Source organism: Prionailurus viverrinus, chromosome B4, assembly GCF_022837055.1.
Source record: "Prionailurus viverrinus isolate Anna chromosome B4, UM_Priviv_1.0, whole genome shotgun sequence".
NCBI classification, from domain to species: domain Eukaryota; kingdom Metazoa; phylum Chordata; class Mammalia; order Carnivora; family Felidae; genus Prionailurus; species Prionailurus viverrinus.
The window spans coordinates 17,355,931-17,378,366 of NC_062567.1; the positions used below are offsets into that span (position 1 = coordinate 17,355,931).

The 22,436-nt window shown below is 36.9% G+C and overlaps 1 protein-coding gene across 1 annotated transcript in view; it reads right to left on the reverse strand.

Moving 5' to 3' along the window:
• Nucleotides 1–22,436, reverse strand: part of DNAJC1 (DnaJ heat shock protein family (Hsp40) member C1) — a 226,776-nt gene that overhangs the window by 114,873 nt on the left and 89,467 nt on the right. Inside the window, exon 7 of the mRNA XM_047866500.1 lies at nucleotides 13,840–13,930. Coding sequence (XP_047722456.1) covers nucleotides 13,840–13,930 — 91 coding nt within the window. The remainder of the gene's footprint in view (nucleotides 1–13,839; nucleotides 13,931–22,436) is intronic.

A 22,436-nucleotide genomic window follows, 5' to 3' on the forward strand; every position in this document is an offset into this window, starting at 1 on the left:
ACTATACTATAATGCAGAACTGAAAAACTAGATTATGTCAGAAAAGTTATCAGAATAGGAAAGATTTGGAATCACATCATTAATATGAAAAGTGGTAGAAAAAAGAGGAAACAAGTAGTCAGAAAAACTAGTTTCTATGTCATTAGTCCTTCACCAATACATTAGTACCTCCTTTACATTACTTATCTCTAAGTCTCCACCTATAAAATGAAATATCTGCTCTACCTATCTGACAGCACAGGTGCAGAAGTTAAATCCTGGCTTGTATAGGAATGTGCTCTAAATATTAAGGAGGGATAGAACCGTCTTCTAAATTAAGCTCTTGATAAAATCTCTTCTCTTCTGTCTGCTTTTTCCAGTGAAGTTCCCATTTCTTCGACCTACGGAGGTCCAAAACCTTGGGAGTCCTCACTCCCCCCTTCTCTCTTATATCCTGTATGAAATCTGGTAGGAAATCTTGTCTCAAACTTAAAATACATAAAGAGTTCCATTTCTTCACTTTTATCACCCTGATCCAAGCCATCACCATTTCTTGTCTGGATTATTAAAAGAGCTCCCAACTGGTCTCTTTGTTTCAAGTCCTTGTTTCAGTCTGTTCTTCACCTCACAGTCACTCTTCTGAGAACACGTGTCAAATCATGTCACTCCTCTGCACAACCTTCCTGGGACCTCCCATTTCACTAAGAGTAAAAGCCAGGTTCTTAGAATATAAGGCTCCAAGTGATTTATGCCTCCTTTCAACTGTTTCCTCTACTTGAAACCCACTCCCTTGTCTGCCTTGCTTACTCCCTAACCCCTTGCAGGTCTTTGCTCAAATGTCTCTTTATTATTGAGGCCTTCCTTGTCCACCTTATTTAAATCGCAGCAGGCCTCCCACATCCATGTGTACACACACATGCTCCCTATCCCTCTTCCTTGTTATATTTTGCCTCAGCATCTATCACTACTCATCTTACTGATGCTTTCTACATGGGCAAAAATTCTTATTTTGTTCACTACTGAATTCCCAGTGTCTGGGATGATGTCTGGTGCTAAATAGAGAATGAATGAATGAATGAAAAAGCTCTCACTGTGGACGGATCTGGGATTAAAACTCAGCCTCTGCAATTTACTAGCTCTTTTTCTTATGGTCCTTTACTGTTTTGTAAAATGCGAATAATGGTAATACTGAATCTGATGAGTTGTTAATGGGAAATAAATGAGATTAACACATATAAAATGATTAGAATGAACGTGGAAAATAAAGAACTTATAAAGAACTATGCAAAAAGATAGTATTAGCATGATTTACAAATTACTATCCTAGGGGTGCCTGCATGGTTCATTCAGTTAAGTGTCCGACTCTTGATTTCAGCTCAGGTCATGATCTCGCGGATGGTGAGTTCAAGCCCTGCGTCGGTCTCTGTGCTGACAGCATGGAGCCTGCTTGGGATTCTCTGCCCCTCCCCCACTTGCTCTCTAGCTCTCTCTCAAAGAAAATAAAACTAAACTTAAAAAAAAAAAAATTACTATCCTAATATACAAAGAGGGGCTGTTCTGGAGAAAGTAAGAATTCCTAAAACACATATGTGGGCCAGGAGAAACAACAAAAGGAAAAGATCAAAAGAAGCCACAAATTAATACATAATTTTCTATGAATTTTATTTCACCTTCAAATAAAAAATTGCCGGGTGAACAGGAAACTCTGAAGGGAGGAGTAGTATCATTCATTCATTCACTCACATTTCATTCAAGTCTGTAAAGTTAGCTTATGCCAAGAATAATGTACATTAAGAACATAGTACTGTGGGAACAGTTCCAGTTAGAAAGGGTTATTTTAACTAGAAATTATGTGGTATCTAACCACTATATTTTACCTTATATTGCTTAAACACCTTTATATTTTCAGGCTTTTGAGATGGTGACTTTTTAAAAAAAATTTCCTGATACTGTAATAGACAATTAGCAATTTAAATGACAGGTGAGTCTAATAAAAGTATCAAAAAACTAAAAAGACAGCATTACCAGAGTACCATACGAGCCCAAATTAGGCAACCAGGTTTTGTTTTTCCAAATATTTCTCATGAAAGGGGAAGAAGTCATAGAACTGATTCCTCATGACGTACGTCGCATTACTCAGTTTCTCTCAATTCCTTTATTTTGAGCAAAGTACTGCTTGCAGAAAACACGTATAAGCTAGAATCCACCTCATCAGTACTAGTTTTTGCCTTCTTGAAGAGAATCAGTTATAAACAAATAAATGTAGTTATTATGTCTAGGGTGTTGTATCCCACTTTCAAGTGTTTGATGTTTTTGTAAAGAAGCATTTAAAAAAAATCACTTAAAGGGACACCTGGGTGGCTCAGTCAGTTAAGCATCCAAACCTTGATTTTGGTTCAGTGACCTGAACCTCACAGTTAGATCGAGCCCTGCGTCAGGCTCTGTGCTATCAGCATGGAGTCTGCTTGGCATTCTCTCTCCCTCTCTCTCTCTCTGCCCCTCCCCCTCTCACTCTCTCTAAAATAAACTTTTTTTTTTAAATCGCTTAAAAAAAGTAATTCAAAACTTCCACTTCTAAAAAAATGGAGGGAAAGTACTTTTCCATACTCCTCCCCCTAAGAAAATTGAAAAACCCTAAATGTTACATATAAAACAAATACAGGAAGACTGATTTTTGAAGAGAAGACAGGCCAGCTAGGTATGGCAGGACATGATGAACACCAAGGTGGTGAGTACCCTGGGTTTCCTCGCATAGCAAGACAAGTTTAGATAATAACTGATTTACTTCAAGCAAACAAAAGACAAAATTGTGGCCAACCTCTTCTCCTTGCCAGCAAAGGCTGATGGGAAGCCTAGACTTCTGTCACTGTGAGGCTATAATAAGGCACCCCAATCTCCCTACCAGGGTGATGTGGGAGAAGACTGTGTAGGAAGCCAGACTTTCTTTCCTACCCCTTCCTCCTGTAAAGTCAATGGCAGGGGTAGGGGTAGCCTGGGCTTCCATAGCTACCCGGGGGTAGGGTATCTATGAGGCATCCCTCCCCATTGCTTTCAGGGTGGCTTCAGAGAAAGCCTACAGGAGAGTTAGGGCTTTCACAACTGCCCAGCAGTAAAGAGACCAACACTCCACAATGTCAGCAAAGGCCAGGTGGGGAGCTGTAAGTAGGCCTGCTTACCTATGCCAGCAAGGGGATATTAGTGGAGTGTTCTTACAGGCAGCCTACTGGTAAGGGAGGACACCCACACCTGGCCAACCCTAGGAAGATCCACAACCACCCTCTCCTGCAGCTATAAAACAGGCCATGGACTTCCACCCCTACCTGAGTGTAACAGGGCAGCAACTCTCCCCTTCCTCACCTCAGCTACAGCATTGCCATAGAACATCAGGTAAGGTGGTATACTTAAACAAGATTCTAAGAACTATAACGTAATAGACAAAATGTCCAAGTTTTAATTAAAAAAAAAATCCCTCATCAAACCAAGAACCAAGAATATCTCAACTTGAATGAAAAATATAATCAACAAGATGAAAAAGACATCCAAAGGATCCGACTGGGATTTTAGAGAAGGCATATAAAAATGGTTTGACACGTAATAATGAACATCCTCAAAACAAATGAAATAAAAAGTCAACAACAAATACCCAGAAGACATACAGAACAACCAAGTAGAAATATCAGAACTGAAAATATGCTAACTAAAATAAAAAAATGTTTTCAACAGAAAAATGGAACAGAGAAAGTAATCAGTTAAATTGAAGACAGAATAATAGAAATTGCCTAATCTGAAAAACAGAGAAAATAAACAAAAAAATAAATAAAAAGAGCAGAGCCTTGGGGACTTTTGGGAGAATAACACTCCATTAAACAACAGGAGAATATATGTTCTTTTCAAATGCCCATGGAATATATACGTAGCTAGACCATATCTTGGGCCATAAAACACATCTCAACAAATTTAAATGAATTGAGATCATACAGAATGGGTTTTCTTTTTTTTTTTCCTAACAACTTTTTTTTTTTTTTTTTTTTTTTTTTGAGACAGGGAGAGACAGAGCATGAACAGGGGAGGGTCAGAGAGAGGGAGACACAATCTGAAACAGGCTCCAGGCTCTGAGCTGTCAGCACAGAGCCCAACACAGGGCTCGAACTCACGGACCGTGAAATTATGACCTGAGCCAAAGTCAGCCACTCAACCGACTGAGCCACCCAGGCACCCCCAGAATGGGTTTTCTGACAACAATGTAACCGAACTAAAAATCAATAACAGAAAAATAACTGGAAAATTCCCAAACACTTGGAAACTAAATAACATCCCTAAAACAATCCAGGTATCAAAGAAGAAGTCTCAAGGAAAAAAAAAAATACTGAACTGAATCAAATGAAAATATAATGTATCAAAATAGGTGGGACACAGACAAAACAGTGCTGAGAGTGGAATTTTAAGCACTAAAAGTTTACATTAGATAAGATGAAAAGCCTCAAGACCATAATCTAAGCTTCCATATCAAAAGCAAACAAAACCAAAACAAGATCAAGCAGATGGAAGAAAACAATAAAATTAAGAACAGAAATAAATGAAATAGAAAACAAAAGCAATAGATAAAAATCAATGAAACAAAGAACTAGTTCTTTGAAAAGATCAATAAAATTGACAAACATCTGGCAAAACTGACGAAGAAAAAAAGTTACCAATATTAACACTGAAACAGGAGAAATCACTACAGGACATGCAGACATCAAAAGGATAGTAAATTAGTTTTAAAAACAACAGTGCACACATAAATTTGACAATTTAGGTGGAACTGACCAATTGATTGAAAAATGCAAACCACTGCAACTCCCCATAAAATAGATATATAAAATAGATATTTGAATAGCCTTGTAATTACAAAATAAATTTAACTTGTAATTTAAAAACTCCCAAAATAGGCCAATATTAAATGGTCTCACCAGGGAATTCTACCATATGTTTACAGTATTAACACCAATTAAATACAGTCTCTTTCTGAAAATAGGAGAACGCTTCCAATTCCTTAGATGTTAGTACTACTCTGATACCAAAACACACAAAGACAGTACAAAAAGAAAACTATAGACCAAAATCTCTCATATGGATGCAAAAATCTTTAGCAAAATATTAGCAAATAGAATTTGGCAATATATGAAAAGAATTATATACCAAGATTATATGATATTTACTGCAGGGATGCAAGTCTAGCTCAATATTCAAAACTCAATCACTATAATACACCAAATTAACAAGTAAAGAAATATCACAAGATCATCTTAAGTGATACAAAAAATTAACAAAAGTCAACCTCTAGTCATGATAAAAAAAAACTCTGAAAATTTGGAATAGAGGGAGACTTCCTCAACTTCACATAAAGGATCTAACAAAAAACCCCTACAGTTTACATAATTAATGGTAAAACACTAAATGCTTTCCACCCAAGTTTGGAAATAAAGGAAGGATGTCCTCTCACACCACTCTTGTTCAACATAGTTTTGAAAGTTCTAGCTAGCAAAATAAGAAATGAAAAGATAATAAAATGCATATAGATTGAAAAGGAAGAAATGAAACTATCCCTATTGTCATATGACATGATTGTCCATACCGAAAATTCAAGGAACCTATATAAAAACTTCTATAATTAACAAGTAAATCTAGCAAGGTTGCAAGATACATAATTAAATATAAAAATTAACTGCATTTTGGGCATCTGGGTGGCTCAGTCAGTTGAGACTCTGACTCTTGGTTTTAGCTCAGGTCATGATCTCACATGTATGAGATCAAGCCCCGTTTCAGGCTCTGTGCTGACAGCATGGAGCCTGCTTGGGATTCTCTCTCTCCCCTCCCATGTGTGTGCTCTCTCTCTCACTCTCACTCTCTCTCTCTCTCTCAAAAATAAATAACCTTAGAAAAAATTAAAGAAAAAATCAACTGCATTTCTTTACCTGCAGTGAACACATGGAAAGTGAAATTAAAAACCCAATACCATGTATAATCACTCAAAAAGAAAAACATTTAGATATAAATCTAACAAAGATTTGTATACTAAAATCTACAAAACACTTAAGAAAGAAATCAAAGAAGATATAAGTAGCCAGAGATTAAAGGACTCCAGATAGTTAATATCCACTTCTCTCCAAATTGATATACAAGTTTAACATAATCCCTAGAGTTTCAGCAAGATTTTTTGCGGATACACAGGTGATTATTCTAAAATTTATATATAAAGGCAAACGAACTAGATTGGCTAAAACATTTTGAAAAAGGATAGGAAAGTGGGAAGAATCACCCTAGTTGACCTAAAAAAAAAAAAGAGGGGTGCCTGGGTGGCTCAGTTGGATGAGCGTCTGACTTTCGATTTTGGCTCAGCTCCTGATCACAGGGTCATGGGATCAAATCCACATCAAGCTCTGAGCTGAGCATGGAGACTGCTTAAGACTCTCTCCCTCTCTCCCTCTGCCCCTCTCCCACTTGCACATTTGCATGCACGCACTCTCTCCAAAAAAATTTAATTTAATTTAAATTTAAAAATAGTGCCAGAAAAACTGGCTATCCATAGGCAAAAAATAAAAAATAAAACTTTAACCTAAACCTCACACCTTACAAAAAATTAACTCAAAATGGATCATAGATTTAAATGTAAAACATAAAATTAAAAAAAATTTAGAAGAAAACATGGGATAACAGTTTTAGAATAGGGCTCAGTGAAGAGTTTTTAAAAATAACATAAAAAGCATAATCCACAGAAAATAGCAACAATAAATTGGACCTCATCAGAATTAAAAACCTGATCTGTGAATAACTATTAAGAAAATGAAAGACAAGCTACAGATTGGAAGAAAACATTTGTAAACCACCTATCTGAAAATGAGTCATATATAGATTATATAAAGGAGTCTCAAACTCAATGGTAAAAAAAAATATAAATATAAATATAAATATAAATATACTCTTTCTATCAATATAAATATACTCTTTATATAAATATAAATATATATTTATATATAAATATAAATATATATTTATATTTATATATATAAATATATATATTTATATTTATATATATAAATATAAATATATACTCTGGAAAATAATTTGGCAGTTTCTTTGAACTCTAAACATAAACCTATCACCCAGCAATCGCACTTCTGGTCATTTATCCCGGATAAAAACTAGGTTCACCCAAAAATGTACACCTGACTATTCACAGTAGCCTTATTTGTAACAGTCAAAAACCGGAAGCAACCAAAATGTCCTATACTGGTGAAAAGTTCAACAAATTGTGGTACAGCCATACCCGGAATAAACCGGGACGAACTACTGATACATGGAACAACTTCAATGGATCTCAAGAGTATTATGCTGAGTGAAAAAGCCAATCTCAAAAAGTCAAATATTGTATGATTCTCCAAATCACATTCTCTAAATCATATAGTCAAAATGACAAACAGAGATAAAAAATAGATTAGTAGTTGCCAGATATTAGGGATAATGGGGGAACCAGAGGAGATGGGTGTGATCATAAAGGGGTAGTGGCTGATTGGGATGGTGGTTACATAAATACACGTATGTGATAAAATGATAGAGAACTACACACACACTTCATATCAAGGTCAAGTTCCCGGTTTTTAGGAGGGTACATGGGACCTTCTCTACACTACTTTTGCAACTTCCTATAAATGTATAATGACTTCAAAGTAAAAAGTTAAATAAAAAAGCAATAATTCGACAAGTGAAAACTAGATATCCACATAAAAAATAATGAAATTGGACCCTTACCCACTATGAAGTGAAGTCCGAATGGATCAAAGACCTAAATGCTAGACCTTAAACTATAAAACTCTGAAGGAAATACAGGGCAAAAGCTTTAAGACACTGGATTTGGCAAATGATTGCTTTGATATGACAACAAAGGCACAGACAACAAAAGAAAAAATAGACAAATTAGATTTCATGAAAAAATTGTGTGCATCAAAAGACAATGTCAACTGAGTAAAAAGGTAACCCACAAAATAGGAGAATATATTTACAAATCATATATCTCATAAGGGATAATAGCCAGAATATATAGAGAACTCCTAAAACTTAACAAAATCAATCCAATTCAAACTTGGTATTGAATAGATATTTCTTTTTTTTTTTTTAATGGTTTCTTTTTTTATTTTTGAGAGAGACAGAGACAGAATGCGAGTGGGTTAGGGGCAGAGAGAGAGGGAGACACAGAATCCGAAGCAGGCTCCAAGCTCTGAGCTGTCAGCACAGAGCCCGACGCGGGGCTTGAACTCACGAACTGTGAGATCATGACCTGAGCCAAAGTCGGCCGCTCAACCGACTGAGCCACCCAAGCACCCCACTGAATACCTATTTCTTTAAAGAAACACCCATCAAGATGGCTACAATAAAAAAACAAAACAAAACAAAACAAAATCGGTGCTGGCAAAGATGTGGCAAAAATGGAACCCCTGTGCACTGTCAGTGGGAATAGAAAATGGTATAGCTGCTATGGAAAACAGTATGTTGGTTCCTCAAAAAATTAAAAATAGAATTATCATATGATCCAGCAATTCTACCTCCGTGTATACCCCCAAAAGAACTGAAACCAGGGACTCAGAGTTATTTGTATACCCACGTTCATAGAAGAATTAGTCACAGTAGCTAAGAAGTGAAATCAACCCAAGTAACCCTTGACAGAAATTTGAAAGGATAAGCAAAATGTGGCATACACATAGAATGGTATATTATTTATCCAGCCTTAGAAAGGAAGGAAATTCTGACACATGCCGCAACATGGATAAACCTTGAGGACTTCATGCTAAGTGAAATAAGCCAGTCACAAAAGAAAATACTATGTGATCAGCCTTACAGGAGAAACTTAGAGTAGTCAAAATCACAGAGACGGAAAGTGGAATGGTGGTTGTCAGGGGCTGTGGGGAGGTGAGACTAGGGAGTTACCGTCTAAAGGGTACAGACTTTCAGTTTTACAAGAGGAAAAGAGCTATGGGAGATGAATGGGGTGATGGCTGCACAACGTTATGCACATACTTAATACCACTGAACTGTATACTTAAAAATGGTTAAGATGGTAGATTTTGTTAGGTGTGTTTTACCATAATAAAAAATACTAGGGAAAAAAAAGAAACAATACAGTGGTTTTATTGTAGCAATCATGAAGAAAGGAAAAAAAAAATCCTAATATTAAGTGGCTAGGTACTTGTGGCTTGGGATAAAGTTTCCAGCGTCAGCACCATACACGGGACCATATTTCATTATACACGGAAATAAAGAGGATATACTCTGTTAATAAGCTGTGTTAATAAATAAGCTGTGTTGATCACTCAAAAAGCAGTTTTACTGATTTACTGATTACAAAGATCTTCTTGTCAAAAATGTTACTGAAAAGTTTTAATAAATTCTTTTAACAAGTGTGAAATAGAAAAGAACAATACAGTAAGTATTTCATTAACCCATTTGACAAGTATTTCCTGAGTTACCTATCATATATCTGGCATTGTTCTAGGCTCTGGGGTTACAGCTGTAAACAAGACAGACAAAAATACCTTCCTGCATGAAGCTTATACATGGACACATTATTTTATAAAAAGCATAATATTAAGAAGTATACTTTTAGTTCCAAATTAAGTAAATTAATTGTTAAAATTTTAGTTCAAATTTAATCTAAAGCCATAAATGTTTACATATTCAGTTGGATAAACAGGTTTTAAAATCATTTCAGTGGGAAAACTAAGATTGTGTTAAGACGGCATTATACTAAAGCCTACACCACATAGAATTTGAAATATTGAAGGAATTGTAAATTTACATTTGAGCTGTATGATTGAAAAAATCCACACTGCGTTGTTACTTGAGCAAAGTACCTACGAAATAATACTGTTCTTTAGATATTCTCTGCCTACATATAAACTCTTGGGACCGGGGCTCCTATTAGGTTTTACTATATAACACAATTCCTAAGTTAAGGTACAGAGTTTCTGTTTGGTCATGTTTCCAAACGTACTGGAGCTACTGACTGGAATATGCTTTTTCCTAGGTTATCTCTGACAGTGTTCTCCCACCCACGAGCACACTGTATTACCACAGGGTAAATGTGCTAACCTAAATTGGAGTTACCTCTACCCTATCTCCTTTGTCCTCCTCACAACCAACCCCTTAAATCAGCACTAGCATCTCATTTCTTCACGAACCTGAGTTTTCTAAAGGCCAGTCTCCCTTTACCCTAGGGAAGGTGAATGTTTTCTCATCCTGTCCCCCTAAAAAGTCCTCCACCTTCTCGCTGTACTTAGGTCCATCACTGGGGTGTGCAATGGGGACCACAAAACTAGGAGAAAATATAATTCATGTCTGGAACTATCATATCTGCAGCCAAAAAAGTACTTGACTGTAAGGCTTTGATTACTTGATTTTGTTTCTGTTTGACATCATATAAGGTACGGAGAAAAAGATAAGGGAAATATTAAGTTTTACTTCTATTCTTCCTCCCCCAATTTTGTCTATTCAAATTTTCACCTTTAGAGCCAATTTATTTATAAAATAACTCATTTTTCCCGTTCATGATATGAGCTGTTTCATTATAGTACTTAGAATTTGCATCTATTGACTTAGAAGAAAACTCATATAATTAGAGAATGTATAAAAATATCATTAACAATGAAAAAGTCATATGTATAAATATTGAACGTATTGAAATATAAAACATAAAAATTGATTAAGCTTGTAATAAATAAATAAATAAATAAATAAATAAATAAATACATAAGGGCCTCTAGTTTTCCAAACAGATATCACATCTTCTGCATAGACTCCCAGAACAATGATGTTTATTTTTAAGAAATTGTCCTTTCCGTATTTCCCGTTCTAACACACTGTTTTAATGAGACCACCACACCTTACGGTCTGGCCCTCCGAGGGTACTGCACAATCTCAGCAGTAGAGCAGATTTCTTGAGGGCAGATTAGCAATTAGGTCATGAAAAACAGGCAGCATAAAATAGCTACTGCTAATCTACATGAGAAGCATTTACTCAATTAAGCAGATGGAAATGTTATTATGAACTCAGTACTCCAATGATGGTCTTTAAAATTAAGAAGGATAGGGGCAAATGAAATGCACACTGGGGGATTTGGGGCCTTTATATATTAATTCTAAAGTATACAATGCAGAACACTGTAATGAAGTTAACAAAATTAATTAAAAGATTCTTTGCATGTAACCATTAGAGACTACATTAAAAAATACATGACAGTTTCTGACATTATTAATAATGTGACTGTACTTTAACATTCTTAATGTTGATACCATGACCTTTCCCTAATATACCACTGATACCAAAAACATGAGCATGAGAAGTCTTATTACTCATGGCTGGTATAAATACGGTTTTTAATATGCTTTCTGGTAGTGCTGTTTCCATTTTGAGTTTCAATAACTGATAAGCTCATGATGAATTTTCAAATATTTAAAAGATTACTACGTATTTTTACTAGCAAACAGAGTTGTCATATATTTATGTATTCGAACATGTGTTTCTTTACATCATCTTTTTATTAGACAATAACAAAAAAAACCCTGAATTATTAATGTGCTTAAAAACCTCCATCAAACTCTTAGAACAAAAATCTTCAAGTGACTTTGGGAAAATGGTCACAAACAAGGAATTTTTACATTGTGATAAAATATCTTACATTGTCATACATATTTTATGTCTAACTCCTATTTTCCAAGTTTTAGTGTATAAACTTAACAAATTATTATTACAGAGTTCTAATATATATGCCAAAATTATAACAAGTAAGTGGTTTGTTACAAAAGCTACATAAAAATAAGCTGTGCTTATGAAAGCTATAAAATGTATATTCACATTGACTCTAAATATTACATTTAGACTTTTATTGATTTACTCACCGTAAATAAAACTTCTCAACAATTACTATAACAAACTTGTTTCAATATTTTTAATATAACAATAATAGTCATTTGCCCACTCTTTCTCCCCAACGCTTATCTTTATATGTAATCTTCTATCATCCTAAACTCTTTCTTAACAGAAATCTACTTTTTGATATCCTTGGCTTGAAAATTACATAGTATGTAGAGTTGTTGAGTTTATTTATTTAAGTTTATTTACTTTGAGAGAGACAGAGACAGCATGCGCAGGGAAGGGGCAGAGAGAGAGAGAGAGAGAGAGAGAGAGAAAGAGAGAGAGAGAGAGAGAGAGAGACAGAACCACAAGCAGGCTCTGCACTGACTGAAGCGGGGCTCGAACTCATGAAACCGTGAGATCAGGACCTGAGCCGAAACTGAGAGTCAGACTGACTCTTAATGGACTGAGCCACCCAAGTACCCTGAAACTTTATAAGTTAAATTATGTGCTCCTTAAAACAGAGTTCTATACAGGATAGGTGCTCATTAATATTCATGGCATGACATTAATTCATATATTCATCCAATATATCCATTTACTGTGCGCCAGGACACTGTAGTTAATTCTGCAGACATAAAGATAAAAAAGAAACAGCCCCTGTTCTAAAGCTGCCCAGACACCTGAAGGATTGTGGTAGGGAGAAAAACGGACCCTTGAAGATGTCCACATTCTATTCCCGGAGTCTGGCAACATTTTACCTTAGATGGCAAAAGGGATTTTGCAGATATGATTAAGATTGAGCACCCTGAAAAGGGAGACTATCCCGAATTACCCAAATTTGCCCAGTCTAATCACATGGGCCCTTAAAAGCAGAAACTTTTCCCAGTTACAGTCAAAGAAAGACGTGACTCCAGAAGCAAAGTCGGACATCACACTGCTGCCTTTGGCTCAGTCGGTTAAGCCTCCAATTCTTGATTTTGGCTCAGGTCAAGATTTCATGGTTCGTGAGTTGGAGTCCCACGGTTGGACTCCATGCAGACAGTGTGGAACCTGCTTGGGATTCTCTCTCTCTCATGTGCGTGCATTCTCTCTCTCTCTCTCTCTCAAAATAAGTAAGCTAAATTTTTAAATGTTTATTTATTTTTGAAAAAGAGAGAGAGAGAGAGCAAGCAGGGAAGGGGCAAAGAGACAGTGAGACAGAGAATCTGAAGCAGGCTCCAGGCTCTGAGCTGTCAGCACAGAGCCCAATCAGGGCCTCGAACCCACAAACTGCAAGATCATGACCTGAGCCAAAGTCGCATGCTTAACTGGCTGGGCCACCCAGGTACCCCAATAAATAAACTTAAAAAAAATAAAGCAAAGTAAAGGGAGGAGGGGATATATGTGGGAAAGATGCAGATCTGTCAAAATGAGACAAAAAGACCAGGGCTGGAGAAATGCCTTCTTTAATTGTATGTTTAACTTTTCCTAAAATCAGCAAGTACTGCCTTTAGTGTTCAATAGAAGACTTCAACACACCGATAATTTAGTCCAGGGTTTTCATGTTGTATAATAATACATCGACTAATGATGAAGCAAAGACTTTCAAAACAAAAGTCATTGCTATTTTCAGGTTTCTGAGTTGATACTGTTTTACAGCAAGTTGAATGACCAACTGGACAGAAATGGCACTAAATATCAGTGACAATTACAACACTGGGGTATGTTAGGACTTCCTTGATTTGGGATGCTTCCTAGATTTGACAAACTATATGACTTCATGTGGATTTTATCCCCCCTCTGATACTGAACTATGGGTGGTTCAGCAATAACTAATATAGTACTTTCCACATCTAATAACTGCTCTTAGAGAATGGTAATGAAAGCACAGAAAATTTAATTACTTTTGACTTTAAAGGAAAATCCAAATTTAAATAATCAGTCTTATGTGATATTGTTAAGACAGTAAGAAGACAATGTTTAAAACTCACTTTGAAGTGTTTCAAGTTCAGCCCGACTCAGTGCATCTTCCTTTTTCTTCAATCTTGTTTCTTTATATTTAGCATAAAACTCCCCGGCATCCTTAAAAAAGAAGTTACAAAGAAATTAACATAAAGATCGGTTTGCTTTGATACTACGTCACGCACAACTTCATTTTAAAGCCGTGTATTGTCTTCCTTTCAGTTTATGGTTTTAAATTGTATGACGAACACAAGAAACAATAAATGTTTCTCCCCGATTTTTCTCTCTCAGAGAGCTTATTTATTAAGGCCAGAACCTGCGTGAGTATAAATCTAAGGAGAGTTTCTTCTCTCAGACATGGAAGGGAGGACTCCTCTTCCTGTTTTCTACCACTGTTTGTGTTCTCAACGTTGGGCTACTCCATGGACAAAGAGAAGACACACTCGCTGAATTAAGCTAAATGGGCACAGTAAGTTATGTCACTGTGACTAACAAAGCACTATTTTCATATTCATCCCTTCACCTCAAAAGATTGTCAAAATTCTCACATGCAAATCTGATTAAGAAACCTAGCTGACCCTGTCAATACAAGTGAAGATGTCATTCCTCCTTCCACCACACTTAGAGATCAGTTCCTGTCATGGAGGCTTGAGGACTGAGGACACACTTAGGTGTCCAAATACAGTGGCTCAAGTGTCAAGGAGTGGCACACAGGCAAGACTCTAGCAGAGTGCTGAAAAAAGATCAGGCCTACAATAATCACAAACGTGGAGATCAACAAATTGATGCTCTAAGCGTATGAAGATCCTGACAATGAGAAAAACAGAACAGGTAATTTTCCACTACCTCTTGGCTTCAACTTCATTCATCACGCAGCAATACTACTTGTAACTGCCAGGCCACATTGTGCTTTTAAGTCTTTGCATACCCTTTGCCCACTAACTAGAATATTTTGCTCCCCTGCCATTATTTTGATGAACTCCTACTATTCATCCCTGAAAACTATTCAAGCATCACCTCCTTTTGCAAGGCTTTCTGACCTTCCCTGGCAGAGGAATTCTCTCCTGTATACCGCTTCTGTGTTTAAGCACACTTCTAGGATTGCTTGTATCATGCTATATTCTCTCCTAGAAAATGGGAAATCTGAGACGGGGTACTTGTGTGCCCAGAGCACAGAATCTGGTATAAAACAGGTACACAATAAATATTCATTGAACTGAACTAGGTCAAAATATATGAGAAATCTTGTAAAGGAAGAAATGAAAGGGCTTGGTGTGGAATAGGAAAAAGAGAGCTATCAAGGATTAACTCTAGGGTAACATTCCCAGATTTTAAGATTCCTAGGGCAGATACATCATAGACTCATCTGAGAGGGTTTATTTTTGAAGGAAATACAGGAACAAAAGCTCTATCTTGATTCAAATGGAAATGCATGAACACTTAAACCCTAGAATGGAATTTTCTCTTTTCATCTGTGACCGTCCAAGAAGAGTTAAAGCTTTTCTTAGAGTCTGTATCTCTTGGGCTTATATCAGAACTCTTCCATCTGACGATGAATTAGGTAAATAATAGGCATTCCTAAAATCACTGGATCAGTATAATAAAGATGTATCTCTTATTCTCCCATTCTCATTTTCATGTTCCTACCTCATTTCTACCAGGACTCCACAAGCCCTGGGTCAGCGAAATAATGGTATAACTTGAAGGGTACAGAAAGTCATGAATCCAACATACTCATCCTCCCAGTCCATATATACTTTAAAATGCAACAGGATTTGGGGTTAAGGATTTATAGCCCCTTAACATTCCCTGCACCCCTAAAAAAACCTCAGCCCTGGAATACTCTTATTTTCTTTAAGCCACATCAGTCATTTGTTCCATGACGTGAATGAATGAATGAATGAGTTTATTACCTTCTTTCCGGGCAGTAGTTTTTATTTTTTATTTATTAAAAAAAATTTTTTTAAATGTTTATTTACTTTTGAGAGAGAGAGTGAGAATGCAAGCTGGGGAGAGGCAGAGAGAGAGGGAGACACAGAATCCGAACCAGGCTCCAGGCTCTGAGCTGTCAGCACAGAGCCCGACGCAGGGCTAGAACCCGCAAACCTTGAGATCATGACCTGAGCTGAAGTCGGACACTTAACCGACTGAGCCACTCAGGCGCCCCCAGGCAGTAGTTTTTAATAGTAGGGAAAAGGTCAGGATAGCACTGGACCCTTGAAGGGAGCAGGAAAGGTGGCACCATACAAGAAAAAGGGGCACAGATAAGTTATCTATGAGATGTGAAAGAAGGTAGGTTGAAATCAAACATCATAGTACAGTATAGTGAGGGAAAATACAGTGATTACTAGGACAGATTTTGGAGCCAGACATGACTTGAATTAAGGTCTCAGCTCTGCCTTCTTTCAGCCTAAATAGGATTCAGCAAATTACTTCACTCAGCGTTGTGTGAATTATCTCATTCATAAACGGGGACGATCACAGAGCTACTGGGAAGACTGAAGTGCTGATACATGTATCAAACACGCAGAATAACATCTTGCACACAGGCCCTCTATGTTACCTATTTTTATTATTACTTATTTTACCAAAGCCTTATTCTCTACCACAAAAAGTGAGTTTTTCTGCTTCAGACCTCACCAAAACTCCCGCAGAATCCTATAACTTCTTGCTTATGAGGCTTTCTTCACCTGCACCCTCTCAAAACAAAAATCTTTTACTTGGTGAATAGCAGCCTCTTCCTCGTGGTTCTACCAAACTTGAATATTTCTCTGTTCGTGTTTCTGCTTCCTGCTACAGTACAGAATTCCACTAAAAATTCCTCTTTGAAATTACCCATTTGACCCCCAAATCACACTTATCTGAGGATCATTATGCACTCACTCACTTTACCCTACTTCACCTAATTCCAAGAGTTTTAACACATTCCCCAATTGCACTCACGGTTTGTTCTAGGCCAAGAATCTGTTCCTTCTTTTGCTCCGTTTCTAAGCATTTATTTAAATGTTCCTCATCCTTTTTCTTGTCATATCGTACTTGTACTTGTAAACCATAATAATATGCCTACTCCAGAAAGGCTCACTTCTGTAAGAAACCTATGATCTCAAAGAACTCTACTGCATTCAACACCCTACACCACTCCAACCCTCCTTGTGTGCAGTTTGGTGTACCACACATTAAGGTACACTGACAAACTGGAACACTTTAAAAGGAAAGTGATCACATGGTAGGGAAGCTTGAAATTATTTCTTAAAAGGGGGTGGAGATCAGATTAGAGATAACCTGATAACTATCATAGAGTATCTTAAGGGTCATTATAGGAGAGAATGGTGTATTCTAGAGATGGAAGTTTTGATTTTGGATAAATAGAAAGAAGAGCTTTCTAATAACTAAAATTACCTTAAAATGAAAGAGACTGATCTCAAAGGTAATATTCAAGAAGAGACCTATGGCTATTATTTAAGGTATATTCTAAGTGAGAATCACATAGTCAAAGGGGTTGAATGAGAGTAGTTGTTCTGAAATCAAAAACAAATTTTTTTTTAGTTAGTTTGTTTCAAGTTATTATTTGACTTCCAGTTAGTTAACATATTGCATAATATTTCTTTCAGGAGTAGAATTTACTGATTTATGACTTACATATAACAGCCAATGCTCATCACAACAAGTGCCCTCCTTAATACCCACCAGCATTTAAAAAAAAATTTTTTTAACGTTTATTTATTTTTGAGACAGAGACAGAGCATGAATGGGGGAGGGTCAGAGAGAGGGAGACACAGAATCTGAAACAGGCTCCAGGCTCTGAGCTGTCAGCACAGAGCCCGACGCGGGGCTTGAACTCACGGACCGCGAGATCATGACCTGAGCCAAAGTCGGCCGCTTAACGGACTGAGCCACCCAGGCGCCCCATACCCACCAGCATTTTAACCCATCCCCCTGCCCACTTCCCTTCCAGCAGCCCTCAGTTTGTTCTCCATAGTTAAGAGTCTGTTTTATGGTTTCCTCTCTATTTTATTTTTCCTCCTATGTTCATCTGTTTCATTTCTTTTTTTTTTTTAATTTTTTTTTAATGTTTTATTTATTTTTGAGACAGAGACAGAGCATGAACGGGGGAGGGGCAGAGAGAGAGGGAGACACAGAATCGGAAGCAGGCTCCAGGCTCTGAGCCATCACCCCAGAGCCCGATGCGGGGCTCCAACTCACGGACCGCGAGATCGTGACCTGAGCTGAAGTCGGATGCTTAACCGACTGAGCCACCCAGGCGCCCCCATCTGTTTCATTTCTTAAATTCCACAGATGCATGAAATCATATGGTATTTGTCTTTCTATTTCTGAATTACTTTGCTTATGATAATAGTCTCTAGCTCCATCAACAAAATGCAATTTTGCAATTGCAAAAGGCAAGATTTTGTTCTTTTTTTGTGGCTGAGTAACATTCAATTGCACATATATGCTACCTCTTCTTTCACTTGATCTTGGCCAAAAGGCCAAGAAGCGATATATACGCAGTACCTCTTCTTTAATCCATTCATCAGTCAATGGACATTTGGGCTCTTTTCAAAATTTGGCTAGTGTTGACAATGTTGCTATAAATAATGGGGTGCATGTTTCCCTTTTAATTGCCATTTTTGTATCGAGTTAATACCTAGTAGTGCAAACGTTCAGTTGTGGGATAGTATTCTCTTTTTAACTTTTTGAGGAACCTCCATATTGTTTTACAGAGAAGCTGCACCAGTTTGCATTTGTACCAACAGTGTAAGGTGGTTCCCTATTTTCTTCGTCCTCCCCAACATCTGTTATTTCTTGTGTTGTTAAATTTAGCCATTCTGACAAGTGTGAGGTGAATCTCATTGTAGTTTTGATTTGCATTTCCATGATGATGAGTGATTTTGAGCATCATTTCATATACTGTTAGCCATTTGTATGCTTTCTTTGGAAAAATGTCAGTTCATGTCTTCTTCCCATTTTTTAACTGGATTATTTGTCTTTTGAGTGTTGAGTTTTATAAGTTCTTTATATATTTTGGATATTAACCCTTTGTCAGATATGTTATTTGCAAATATCTTCTCACACTCTAAATGTTGCCTTTTAATTTTATTATTTCATTTTACTCACTGTGAAGAAGATTTTCATCTGGGTGAAGTCCCAATAGTTGCCTGCCTGCTTGCCTTCCTTCCTTCCTCCCTGCCCCTCTCTGTTTCTTTTTCTTTCTTCCTTCCCTCCCTCCCTCCCTCCTTTCCTTCCTTTCTCTTCTCTTCTCTTCTCTTCTCTTCTCTTCTCTTCTCTTCTCTTGTCTTCTCTTCTCTTCTCTTCTCTTCTCTTCTCTTCTCTTCTCTTCTCTTCTCTCTTTTCTTGCTTTTCTTTCCCTTGACCCAGGAGACATATCTAGTATGGCTGATGTCAAAGAGATTGTTACCTGTGTTCTCTTGTAGGATATTGATGGTTTCCTTTATCACATTTAGGTTTTTCATCCCTTTTGCATTTACTTTTGTGTATGGTTTAAAAAGTGGTCCAGTCGCATTAAAAGCGGTCCAGTTTCATTCTTTTGCATGTTGCTTTCCAGTTTTCCCAGCACCATTTTTTAAAGAGACTGTTTTTATTCCCTTTGGACATTCTTTTCTGCTTTGTCAAAGATTATTTGACCATGTAGTTTTAGGTCCATTTCTGGGTTTTCTATTCTGTTCTGTTTATCTCTGTGTCTTTATTTGTGCCAGAAACAGCAAAAAAAATTTTTTTAATAAAAAAAAATGAGTAGTTGTTTTGAAACATTGCCCCCTCCCATTCTTCCTGAGTGACTAATTCACATCAATATAATTGTCAAGTAGAGAAAAGAAACATAAAGTCTCATTTTGAGTCCAAGCAAAATAAGCTCAGTTTACTTATACACAAAAAATTTGAATTTCTAAGTAAACTTCTTATCCATCTTTGTGGACATTGCCCGAAACATAACAGAAGCTTAATAAATACTCAATGAATGAATGAAGGCTTACTTTAATCAATCAGGGCTCTGGACTGCCTAGGTTTAGCTCTGTTAAGACTGTATTAAAACTATGCGATTTACAGGGTTCCAAACAAGAGTTCCTATCGGCAATGAGCTTATAGCATAATCATCAATGAACGGAACATGAGCAAAAGTTTTTAGTTTAGAAGCCACTCTCCCGGTACTTAACAAAATTTTTTGAAGGGCTCAAAGCTTATCTACATATATATCAAGCAGGGACCTGATCTTACATTGCAGAAGTACAGCCAACTTAAAGAATTTACATGTTATGAGTTTTCTTTGTATGTAATTGTAGAGCATGGTCCTTGCACAATAAGACCTTAGTTATATTAACTTATGCTTATTTATTGAACCACTATTATATGTGCTGTACCTTGTTGGGATATATGGAGATTACAGGAAAAGACAAGCACTTGTCTTTAAGGCAGATGTTAAAATAACTGAATGACCCCAAATTTGGAAAATAACCTATGAGAATAGGGATTTTTGCCTCAAAAAAAAATTTTTTTTTATTTCTAGGGCCTAGAAGAGTAGCTGGTATATAGTAAGCACTCAATAAATACTTGTTGAATGAATTGCTTGAAAACAGAATGAAGCTCACCCAACATTCTGTTTCCCCACATTTCCTTATCCTCTTGAGATTAGGTGGGGTCATGGGACTAGTTCTGGATGGGCTGTGGATGGAAATATCATGTGTCACCTTCAAGCGAAGGCACCAAAAAGCCTGTGCGATACTCTTGCCATAGTGAGGAAGGAGGCCACATGTTCCAGATCATACAGCTGGAAGATGGTAAAGACGTCCTTGTTCTGAGTCCCTGAATGACTAGTTAGAGCAGAATGCCCTCTTTCCTACCAAGAAGTGACAGACAAGTGGTATAAGCTAGAAATATGTTAAGCCACTGGAATTTCAGGATGATCTGTACCTTGCCATAGTATATCAATCTATCCTTATTATAATATAAATAATAAGTGCTATGAAGTTAGAAGTTAGCACAGAGAATATACAATGGGAAGTTTTCAACTGGCCTAATCAGGAAGGACTTCCTAATGATAATGACCATTCATATAAGCCTTGGAGATACTACCTCCAAGATAAGCGAGTTATGAGATGGAGAATATCCATACCAAAAGCTTTTAATATTACTGACATATTGCATTTAAGTGATAAAATAACATGCTGAGCTGGTACTATTTGCCATGTTTTGGTTTTCTTTTACTTCTCCATCCCAGCTCTGTGCTGATGGCATAGAGACTACTTGGGATTCTCTCTCTGCCCCTCCCCTAATCTCTCTCTCTCTCCAAATAAATAAACATTTCCTCTTAAAAAAAATAACCTTCAAAATATTAAATGACTGAAGGAAACGTAGGAAAGAAGGGAGTTGATCTAGAGTGGTATAAGCAGCGAAATGCTACCCATCACCTGTCCTAATGGGAATAAGGAACATGGAAGAGCTCTGAGGACAGGTAGCTACAAAAGAGATGAAGGATGTACCACTTCTTTGACGGTCTGACAGCACAAATCTCTGGTTTGAAGCTTACATATAAACTTCAACATAGGGAAAGAGCGTAAGTACATTTCTGAAAATCTGCCCACAAAGTATTTATGTCAAGATTTGTTCTCCCATTGGCTTATACTATAATCTCAGAGTTACACATAATGTGTAATAAAATTACAATGAAGAGCATGGGAAAAATATAAATTGTAGGCTTTGAAAAGATTTTTTTCATTTTTTTTAAAACTTTATTTTGAGAGAGAGAAAGAGAGACAGCAAACCTAAGGGGGGCGGCGGGGGGGGGGGGGGCGGAGAGCAGAGAGAGAAGGAGAGAGAATCCCAAGCAGGCTCCGTGCTTTAAGCACAGAGCCCGACGCAGACTTTGATCTCACAAACCGTGAGATCATGACCTGAGCCGAAATCAAGAGTCAAGGCCTAACTGAGCCACCAAGGCGCCCCCTATATTGTAGACTTTAAATAAGAGTCCAAAGTTTTGTACAAACACTGAATTCACAAACATTAATAAAATAAAAATAAGATAAAAACTGAGAAGCTATGCCTTCCTCTCCCTCAGTCAGTGGTATTCAAGATGTAAGGCCTAACAGCTACTTTTTCCACTTGGGCTAAGAAACAGAAGAGACTAGAGAAGTCATGTATTCAGCCCCAACTCAATGCAAGAATCCTATAACTTTACAATAATTATAATCAGCCTAAATACTCTGATAGGGACTTGTAAGAGTAGAGAGCTTATTCATTTGCTGTAGAGTAGCTATCCTTCTAGTTATTCCACTATTGGGAAAAGTTATCTTCCTCAGCTTTTATATTTCTCATATTTTAATACTTATTGTCATCTGCTTTAAGTTTCATTTCTACCATTCACTAGTCATGTCACTTTGAGCAAACTGCCTCACCAAGCTAAGTCTTAACTACTTTTTATCTATAAAATATGGAATCTATGAGACTATATATCTCTAACATTGTACCTAACATTTTGTGTTTTTTTAAATCTTTTCTACATCTAGCAATAACCTACAAAACTCCACTTTATATTCTATCTTCGGACCTCCAAGTACTTCCATGTTATGTTCGTTCCCCTTTCAGAGGACAGAAGGAATGGAATCTTTGTCTTCTG